Source organism: Thalia democratica, chromosome 7 (genome assembly GCF_965202585.1).
Source record: "Thalia democratica chromosome 7, ktThaDemo2.hap1.1, whole genome shotgun sequence".
Taxonomy (NCBI): Eukaryota; Metazoa; Chordata; class Thaliacea; order Salpida; family Salpidae; genus Thalia; species Thalia democratica.
This window is the reverse complement of record NC_139171.1, coordinates 64,834,250-64,845,978: the sequence shown is the minus strand read 5'-3', so window position 1 is coordinate 64,845,978 and position 11,729 is coordinate 64,834,250. Positions and strand designations below refer to the sequence as shown.

Sequence of the window (11,729 nt, the reverse complement as noted above, 5' to 3'; positions counted from 1 at the left end):
AGCATGTGATCTTTTAATCTTTACAAGTTAAAATATAAAAACAATGTTTAAATTAATTAGATTTTAATAAAAGCTAACTTATAACGCATCATTACAAAAAAAAGTTTAAGCAAAATTCTAAACCTGAAGTTCAATAATACTTCGTATTAGAAAGTTATTTTAGCAAGTAGTTTGAATACTACTCGGTTATTATAATAAAAAAATCTAATAGAACATAAAAATTATTCAATACTGAATTGTTTTTATACTATATTTAATTGTATTAATGAATGATACCGACAACGATTGTTGTTTTGGTCATTTACTACACGAATTTTAAATACAAAATCACGCTAACATTTTTTACTACTAATTTTTACACTGAAAGTACTAATCATAACCAAAGTATGCAAATATTGTAATAACTATAGATAGTTGATTATCATGACAATATTATATAAAAACGCCGCTATAAAACTGTTTATTTTATAAATATGAGACGATGATTAAAAACAAAGTTTAGTGGCAGAAGTATGTAATAAAAATGCGCATTTTGTTTAAAACGGCAGTATTGTATTTTGGCTAAAGTATTTAGTTTTGTCTTATTGTTATATAAAATGAATTATATAAGATTATATTTAAGAACTGAATAGAAATATTTACGTAAGAAAAGAAAAGTAATCTTGCTTTTTCTTTAATAGTTTTACTTAATGTTCATGTTTGAACGTTGAGTCAATAAATTCCTTTTTTATGAATTTAAATGGAATTTTTGCTGTTTTAAATTCTTTTTTAAACAACTAACATGACTAAAACTAAAACTTCTTTAAAACTACGGTGTAACTAAAACTAAAGCATCATAAACATGCAACAGTTTGTAAAGTTTTAATATTTCTGATTTTAAAGTAAAACTAAAATGTGGCTAAAACTGAAACTTATTATACATTTTGATATTGCTAATGTTTTTAATAAAACTTATTGTAACTAAAACTTTTAAGATTTTTATAATTATTGTTTTTTTTTTCGTATATGGACCAAATTATATATTTTAAAGTTTAAGAGTTATATTAAAGTATAAACAAACTATATGTTTAGGTTTTAATGTAAAAACTTAATTTTTACAACTAGTTGAAAATCTTTAAAGTTTTAGTTATACTTAAGTTTTTAAATTTTTAGTTTTAGTCACACTTAAGTTTTTAATATTTATAGGTCAGTCTGATTCGCAAATTTGCTGAGTCAACAAAAAAAAACATTATTCATGTTTAATAAAAACTAATTTATAACGACTCTATTACAAAAAAATAGTTAAAACTAATTTTCAAATCGAAAATATAATAACACTTTTTATTAGCAACAATAGTATTTTCCAGCAAACAGATTGGATGCTATTTGGTTATTCTAATATAAAAGTCCTAATAAAATATACATCATTCAAAAGTAAAATTTTTTATTACTATTTTTAATTGTGTAAATAAATATTTCCGAGCAATGATTGTTGTTTTGGTGATTTACTACACAAATTTTCAACACTAAACATAACTACCTCCCCTTTTGCAACTGATTTCAAAGAACTTCTAGGGTTTTTGTTTATTATGGCACTAGAATAGATAAATTGATGATAAAAAGGATGAAACTTTGCAAACATAAAACCATTTGACTTGACCAGTTTATCTTAAGAGTCTAGGTTTTTTTGGATTAAAAGTTTTCTGCTTAGATAACTTTGATACTTTTGAGTGCTTTTTAGTGGATTTACTTGTCACGTTGGTTGGAAATAAATGGTATGACAAACAATGAGATGCTTCAACCATCTTTATAAGAGGTTTTTTTACCGTATCCTCAACTCCTCTTACTGTGTGTAGGACTGGAGCTCGTTTTTTGGTGGGGTTGTTGCCCTAATGGAGACATAGGACAAGTTACGACTGCAGCACAATAGCCTGCACTATATCCGAAATTAGCATGTTTGTGACAAAGAGTGTTTTGGTACTAATTTACGTGCTGGTTATATCCTTTGCCGAAAGACCATCGGCTACGATTGTGCTCATAGTTGTGGAAATTTTCCCTTCTCGGTGGGATGGTCTCATGCCATTTTTGTTTGCTAGTGTATCTCTTAATATGCTTTAAACGCTGAGATTTGTATAACATTTTTTTAGAATTTTCATAGACCCTCTGTTGTTCAATGTCGCATATTAACTCTGTACGCCTAAGAAACTCGTCATATTCGAGCCTAAAACATTTCTTAATCTTGTTTTTTTAATTATTGGAGGCAATTTTGTGCATGAGATATTTAACCCTATCTTCCTCTTTTGCCTTTCCCTATTGTTTAACTGACAAAAACAGATCCTGTAATTTTACTGGCTCTGACCATGGTAGGCTTGCACCTAAGACACGAGGAAATTTATTACCTTTGCCCTGTTAAAGCTTTATAAGACCGCTGTACGTTCTGTGTTTGTCATGTGTTTCCACAAAATCTATAATATCAGAACATCTCTGAAGAATTTCAAACTTTATTTTGTCAGTGGTGAATCTTTAGGACGTACATCGGTCTGCAAAAAAAAACGTACCTCCGAAGCCGGATCACGTACGGCATAGTTTTTTAAAAAGAGCTTACAGTTTTCAAGAGGTTAATTTTTAAACTTCTTTGTATTGACGTTTTACCGAAAGCGTACGAGGTCTGATTGCTTAAATTGAGGCCGCTATTATTGATGGTGTAATTTTTTTTAATCTCCTATAGATAGATTTTGATTGGTTTTGTAACTTTTTTTTCTAAGACCTTAGCTTGCTCTATTAAGTAAGCTAAATGCTCAACATAAAAGTGAAATTTTTTTACTTTATAAAACTTATACTTTTCAAATAAAAAAAGTAAGAATTTGCAATATACAGTATAAGATAGCAAACGAACATTGTTTTATTTTCAATATAACACGAATCAAATAAGCTTAAAAGTTGAAATTAGAACATTTTTATGGTATAAAAGTTACAATTTTTATTATTGTTTATAAAACATATAAAATCAAGCAAAAAAATGATTTATTATTTTATTAAAAATTATCTAGAATCAAAAAACTGATATTTCTATAGACTTAAAGTATTTTTTTCTACAAATTAAACCTCATAATCGATGTCAAACATTTATAAATATAATATAACAAAATCTATTAATATAGTGTTTAATTTTCGAGAACTAGGTTTATTTTGACCTTAATGACATAAATGATTATAAAATAAACATCGGTAGAACTTAGAATATGTAAAAAAATATTGTCAAACTTGAAAACACACAAAAAATAATTAACATTAATATTCTAAGATGTAAGGTACTTATTTTTTTCTTCCAATTTAAGTTATTAAAGTTTCTGATGTTTAGTTAGCTATTAATTTTTAAAAATCACTAAAAACATGCTTAGTACTTTATGTTACAAAGTTTTCTTAATACATAGGTATTTTGATGTCTGAATAGTCTAAAATACTTTCAGTAGCTTCACATGATTCTTCTGACCATTTATCATTATCAACATCGTAACTCAGTACTATCTTTGTACTACTACAAAAAATAAATATTTTACTTCCAGCTGAAATTGCTTTAACATCATATGAATGAAAGTCAAGTGATTTAAAATTTACAAATTTGTTGCAAGTTTTATCGAAAACTTCACAACTTGAACAAACACCCCCGATTGCAAATAGTTTGCTTTTAACACAAAATAAACTATGACTACTTCTTCTTTCAATCATATTTGGCACTGGTGTCCAAGTATTAGAAAAACATCATATGATTCAACTGTATTTAAATTATTGTTTCTGTTACCTAACCCACCAGACACAACAATAGTTCCTTCAAATATTGAACAAGCAGCATTTATTCTTGGTTCATTCAAATCAGCACCTTCGTTCCATTCTAACTTTTTGGTTTCAAATTGAAGATATTTACTTTTGAATGCATGATGACGTTCTCTTCAAACAAAATTATTTTATCCATGCAAACACAAAACGATTGACGTTCATCTGGTATATCAGTTACGTCATTCCAAGATTTAGTGACTGATGAATACTTTTTAACTGAATTTACATGTCCTATATAACAAAAACCTCCTAATACATGAACTTCTCCTTTTAAACAAACTGACTTTATACCATATCGTTCTTTCATTGGATGAAGATTGTTGACATTTTCAAAACAACTAACATCTATTTTTATTACTTTACCAACAAGCTTCATTTTTGTAATATATTTACCTTCAAAAATAACAAAGTTAAACATAAATTGATCACAGTATCTTCTTCTGTTATAAATGTTAGACTTTTTTGGTAAAAAACGTTTCTGTTTTTTAACACTTCAACACAAACAACATTATTAGAAATGCACAAAGACTCATTTAAAAGATACTTTAAATACTGATCTGAAAGCAAATTAAGACGAACTTTTAATAAGAATTGTTTCGCAAATTTGCTACGTTCTTCTATGTTGTGATTCAACCATTTATTGGCAGCATTATAAACTTCGACTTCTGAATCGATTTGTAAATTAGAACTTGCAAGTAACTTAACTATTAAACCAACATCTAACTCTTCAAAGCTTTTAGTTTCAGTTATCATGATAAAACAATGTTCAATAAGTTTGAAAGCTATATTGTAAAGATTTGGCATGTTGAAACTGTTAGCCAGATGGTAAAACAATACTGCATTTTTTATTTTTAGTTTTTCTTCAACCTTTTTTTTTTTTTCTCCAAAAAAGTTTTCATTCAATGAATGTTTGTTTGACTTAATAGCTGAAACTAGAACGCAATATTCTCCACTCAACTTATCTGAAATATTGTTGACTTTTTTTTTTTTAAATTAAAGCATAAATAGTTGTACTTATTTCAAAAGAGCTGTGTAATGCAAAAACGCATACAATAAAAGTGTATAGGATCTACATTCCTCGCGAGTTTAATAGATATTGAAGAGTATTTGAAAAAAATTAAGTTATTTTTAAATTACCGTTAAACTGAATATATTTAAAAGAGTTAAAAAAATATATAGATTAATAAAATTCATCACGATAATAAACACATCTTACTTTACTTTACTTATCTTAGATAAACTTACATCTCAGTTAGATATAAACTATAAATTTAAGCAAAACAAGACTATTTTTAACAAAAAGATGTTTCTTTAAAAACGATAGGTAAACATGTTTGATTTTAGAATCTACAATTTTTTTTTCTTTTTTTATACTATTTAACTGAAATAAAGTTAATTGACTATTGATATTGATAACTTAAAGTAAAGGACCTACATATAAAATCAACATTTATAGAAAATACCATTAAATTTAGTAAATAACGATTATTGGACAAAGAAGCAGAAAATTGTGAATTAAAAAAATATGTTTACTTTTAATAATTGAAGATACATATATTTGTTTAACATAGTTTTCCATTAAAAAGTTGTATAAGTTAAATCTTTTAAACACTTTCTTAATCTATGTTTATTCTAAAATACTTTTCAAAATCATAAGTTCATAAACTTTGTTATTTATCTAAAATATTATTATGTTATAGTATGAAATAACACTTATTATAATTAATTTATTCGAAATGGTCAAATTACCAAAAAACGGTTGTATTCTTTTTTGTTTAACTGTTAACAAATTCACCCACACTGAAATAATATTAAAAAAAAAAGATTATTCTTTTCAAATTAATACTTACTAAAAATCAGCCTTATATCAGACAACTTTTTGTGCATTGTAGATTCATTCTAATTTTTTTTACATTTTGATAAAAAAATGAATAATAAGAAACAAATTAGTTTAATTAATAAAATTTACTCATATTAATTGTTGTTTTACTTATTAAATTACTACATTTTAGTCAACCTCATTACACTTGTAACTTATCTTATTGAAACAGAACTTCACATACAATATAGATTTTTGTTTATATACATTTAAATTATAATAATAACAAATTATAAAGTTTCCTTCGTTTATTACACTAACACATGTTTCTGTGTGTTAGCCGATTAAAACACTTCAACAGAGCTCTGTAAAAAAAAATACTGTAAGGAAAGAATAGAAGATAAAGTAGGTATATACATGTGTCCATTAAAAATAAAAATAGCTGCTAAAGAGTTTTAAAGGTTAATATAATGGTTCATAACAGAAAAAAAAACTTAATGCTAAATCCGACTGTTATAAAACTATATAATATTTGTAATTATGAAGTCTAAAAAAATGCATTAAAGTAAAAACATTAAATAAAGTAACAAAAAATAATATGAACTACTTACACGAAAATGAAGAAAGTACTAGTTCTAATCATTTACTGGTTACTAATCATTAAAAAAAATCTAATATTTATGTCACAATATCTAAGAACAATAGGACTAGTTAGTTAACTTATACTACAAAGATAAATGATTTATTCTTTTTGGTTTAAAAAATAGTAAAGCGCTTTAACTTAAAAAAGTAATATGTAATCCATTGTGAATAAAAAATAAGACCACAAACATTAATTATTGAATTAATAAAATAAACAATAGCAAAGGAAATAAAAGTCACAAAAAATTGGTATAATATATATTTTATTTATTGAATGTTTGTAATGGTTAAGTTTAAATTTAACAAAACTAAAGAAAGATACAAATAAAAAACAGATTGAGTTGAAAACATTTAAAAGTTTAAAAATTTATAAAAACAAACCACAAAAATCAAACTTGTTATTAACCTTTCAAAGTCCTGACCAATAATTATGTTACAGCGCCATACATAAAACCACCATGAGTTGATCTATAGATGTATAATAAAATATGTAAAAAATAAAAAATTAATTACAGTTTTAGAAAGGAGCAGTCGGGTATCTAAATTAAAGATTAAAGTCTATTGTTTAACTTATTAATTCAGTAATAAATGTTTCTTGTTTTACTTTTTACTCACAATAGTTACATATTACTTTTTTAAAATAAAACGCTCTGCTATATATTCGAACCATAAAGAATAAATTATCTATAGTTTTAGTATAAGTTAATTAACAAGTCCTACTGTTAATATACATTGTGACGTAGTTATTAGATGTAATATTTTTCAATGATTAGTAACCAATATTTAATTAAAACTTGTACTTCCTTCATTTTTGTGTATATAGTTTATATTACGATTTGGGACTTTATTTTGTGTTTTAACTTTAGTTTTAATAATTTAGACTTAATATTAACAAATTTTATATAGTTATATAAGAGTCGGATTTAACATTATGTTTTTTTTTCTTTCACAATTTGTGTTTAAATATGCACCACCAATTGCAAACAATTTGCTTTTAACACAAACCAAACTATGACTACTTCTTCTTCCAATCATACTTGGCATTGATACCCAAGTATTAGCAAAAACATCATATGATTCTACTGTTTTTAAAATATTAGTGTTGTATCCACCAGAAACTACAATATTTCCTTCAAATATTGCACAAGCTGCATTTGATCTTGACTCGTTCATTCTTGAAACTTCTTTCCAATTTGAGTTTCTCGTATTAAATTGCAGACAATAACTGGATGATCTATATAGTTCTTTAATACTTCCTCCAAAAAGGAATACTTTATCCATGAATGCACAAGCACAACAGTTTTGACGTTCATCAGGTATATCAGTTACTTTACTCCAGGTTTTACTGAGAAAAGAATATTTATCAACTGATTTTATAGGAGCCCTTTTATAAAAACCACCGAATACATAAACTGCTCCTTTTAAACAAACCCTCCTTAAACGACGTCGCTCTTTAGTCATTCGAAGAAAATTAGTAACCTTACTCAAATTATTTACATCCATTTGTTTTACTTCAATAAAATCTTTCCAATAGTTTAAATCATGACCTCCAAGGATAATTACATTAAACATACACTGATTACAATGTCTATGTTTATTATAAGAAGTACTTATCAACTGAGTAAAACTATCTCTACTGTTAATCAGTTCAACACAATCATTGTTCATTGAAATACATTAAGATTCATTTTAAAGTAAGAACATTTTAAAGTTTGCTCAGATAGCAGATTAAGTCGAATTTTTAATAAAAATTGTTTTGCAAATTTTCTACGTTCTACTATGTTGTAATTTAACCATTTATTTGCAGCATTATAAACTTCAACTTCTGAATCAATTTGTAAACTAGAACTTGCAAGTATTAGACAGACTGAATTAAAATCCAATTCAAGAAAGCTTGTAGTTTCAACCACCATAGCAAAGCAACGTTCTATATAAGTGAACATTGTTTTATATAGACTTAGCAAGGTAAACAGTTTTGATAACTGATAATAAGTTGCAGCATTATGAGTTTGTAGTTTTTTGTTAATGACATTGCTTAGTTTACCTTTATATTTTTCATCTAAAAGCAACGAACTTAACTTAACTATCGAAATTAGTTTCAAATCATCATTCTTTATTTCACCTGAAATAAACTTAGTTTAAGTTATTTAACTATGAACATATTAATAACAATTAAAAAACTTACGTATAAAAAACCAAATTTTTTTAAAAAGTTTGTAGTAAAATATCTGGTTTTTATTTAAAAATTTGTGAATAGTATAAAAACTTATCAGGGTTCGTGCGCAAAATTATTTTCATTCAGCCTGATTAAGACCGATCTAGCCTAATATTTTTTCAAGTAAGGAAAATTCCCTTTAAGAAGTCGTTTTGGGTATAGGGGATCTTAAGTAGTACTTTTGTAGTCTCCGACTTAAACCAGCTCTGTCTTAAAAATTATTTGGAGCTTTTAAAATTTTCAGAAAGCGACATTTAGTTTACTTACAACTCAAAAATAAGACTTAACTGTGAAAAGGGTGATTTAGGGTTTGTGCACAATTTTTTTTAAATGAAATAAATCAGTAAAACTTTTTTACAATTTTGACTGATTTAGCCTGATGTTCACCTTCCTTTTATGTATTTGTTTTGAATACTAACTTCTCAATAAATACGCATTTTCAGTGTGCATATCTAGTATGCATGTTTTGAGATTACACATAGATGTTACGCACTTTCATTAAGTACACACTTTAGTACGCACCTTTTATTAGTTACAAATTGTTGAACCAGATGGAAAACTTATGTCAGTGTTTTTTTTTATAAAGGCTAAAAGTCTAATAAAGTTTTAGACCCGTTTTTAGTCTATAAGGCTAAAAGTTTTAGTTACAAACTCTCTATTAAGTAAGAACGGGACACTTTTGCACGAGCGTCACTTTTGCACGATGGTCACTTTAGCATGAGTGGACACTTTTGCACGGCGACTCTTTTGCATGAGCGTCACTTTAGCACGAGGGGACACTTTTTCACGGCGTCACTTTTGCACGAGGAGACACATTTACATGGTTGTCAATTTCCATGCAGGGTAATTTTAGCACGGCAAAATTTTTAGATGTCAAAACTTTTGCACGGCGTTACATTTGCATGGCGACACTTTAGCAAAGCGTCACTTTCGCACGGCCATATTTTTTCGTGTATATGTTTATGAACTTCAAAAATTATTTTTAATCGGTCAATTTTGAACGGAACGTCACTTTTGCATGCTTCTAATTTTTTTTCTCAAATAAAATTTTAAATAAACAATTATTTATGTCAACTTAAATAATATTCGCTTTTAACGCAAGTTGTTTTGAATGAATAAAATGTGGTAGTTTTATAATGAAGTTTTAATGTAAAGTTGTTATGAACTTATTCTTTCAAGAATATATTTTACAAACTAAGTTTTGGTCAAAGACCTCGTCAGTGCTTAAAAAAAGTTTAAAAATAAAATATTTATTTGAAGTTTTACGAAGAACAGTAGAATAGCGTACCACACTTCAATTAGGTCAATTCAATTATTTAAATTTAGTTAAATAAGATATATCTCTAAATATAAACTGAAGTTGAGAAAAATAAAAATAGGTATCTTGATCTGATTAACAAGTATATGTATATGAAAAAAAAATACTTAAAATTTCTTGTAATAAAAATTTTATTAAGTACACTAAGAAAATATATTTTGTTAAAGTTTTCAATTTCTACCTTGACAGAAATTTTGAATTTTTACAAATAAAAAATGCACATTAGGTCTGATTATCATAATCATTATTGTAAAAATATATTCAAAAAAAGTAGTATAAAAATAAATAATGAGTTTTGATTAGAAATTAAAACATAAATAGTCAGAATTTTAATCGTCAGAATTTGAAACGTCATGCATTTGTCCAACTGTAATGTTTAAACTGTATATTTCTGAAAAAAATTTTAAAATAATGACTTATATATTTTACTCGAAAAAAGACAACTAAGATAATTTCTATTAAAACTCATAAAGTTTCAAGCATTTGTTTTAACAAATACTGACTGATTTGGTCCTCAATAACAAAATTTATATTTAGGAATACATTCACATCTTAATTTAATCTTAAAATATAAATCTCAATTTTTTTTTAATCAAGAACTTTCAAGTATTTGAACTTAAGTATAAACTAATACTCTCAAATTTTTCAAATAAAAAACTGATTAAGCCTGATTTGGTCTGAATTAGCCTGAAGCGCACGAACCCGGTTTATGATAAGTCCTATTTTAATGTTACATGCAAAAAATATTTGTTTGTTATTAAGAGTTTTTATAATTATTTTATTTACTTATAAAAATATCAATTTTTTACTTTAACGTGTATACATTTTTCAATTAATTAAAAAAAATTGACTTTAATTCTATAACAACTGCACCTTTCCGCAAATAATTATTTTCAACAATAACTAACTAGATTTATTGAAACCTTGTAATTTCTTCTTCGCAGAGTTCTTACAATTTATTTGAAATTTCACACGGCTACTTAATGGTAGTAATACTTTTTCTAGTTTTATTTTCTTTAAGTCAATTTCATTCCGATTGTTATCAGTTGAAATGACTTCTTGTTGTTTAATTGCATTTCTTTTCATTTTAACTCCTAACAATCTCTAAATTTTTCGTACAATGTTATACAAATGTCTTACGTTTGCAACTTAGTTAATATCTTTTAGTTTTAAATACATTCAAAGATTAATTCTATCAATAAATTAATGCAATCCAAGTTCTTAACTATGTTATGCAAAAAGTCTAAAAATCCTAAGCTAGTTAAGTTATTTTTTTAAATTTCTTTATGACTAGTTAAGACTAATGTTGGTCAATTAGGCACGGTGGTCACTTAGGCACGAAGACATTTTTACACAAAGACAATTTTGCACGAAAAGTTATTTTTGCACAGAGTAATAAAATATTTAACAAAAGTAATAAAAGTTTAACAAACATAAATTAATAACAAAAAACTATCGACCAACGGTTAGGGATAAAAGTGACAGTAAAAATAACAACTAAAATACAAGAAAGAAAACATAAATAATATTACTTGAAAAAAAGAAGAAGAGAAAATTATTGACCAAGGGTTAAGGGTTTGTTGATGGTAAATAAAATATAAAAAGTCAAAACTAGACTAATCACAAAACCAAAAAAAAGTTTTCAAACCGTGCAAAAGTTTCTCTTCGTGCATATTTGACACCTACCAATAAAGTTGAATCTAATTATGTGACTGAAACTAAAAGCTGTGGTTTATTTAAGTCTTAATAAAACAAAAACATCTAGTTTGTTTGAAAAAGTCAAGTTTGACCTAATTTAAAATCTCTAACATACTAAAGATTGACTTAAACTAAAACTTCTGGTATACTAAAGTTTCATCAAAACTAAATACTCTGTTATACTGAAGTCTGACTAAAACTAAAAAATCTACAATGCTCAA

General features: G+C 26.0%; 1 protein-coding gene across 1 annotated transcript; it reads right to left on the bottom strand.

The window, feature by feature from the left end:
- Nucleotides 1–3,704: 3,704 nt before the first annotated feature.
- Nucleotides 3,705–7,738, bottom strand: LOC145841713 (kelch-like protein 23). Its single transcript, XM_082949063.1, has 2 exons — nucleotides 7,283–7,738; nucleotides 3,705–3,875 (listed from the first exon to the last, which is right to left on the bottom strand). The coding sequence occupies exons 1-2, from the start codon at nucleotides 7,736–7,738 to the stop codon at nucleotides 3,705–3,707; spliced, it is 627 nt and encodes a 208-aa protein (XP_082805189.1).
- Nucleotides 7,739–11,729: the final 3,991 nt, after the last annotated feature.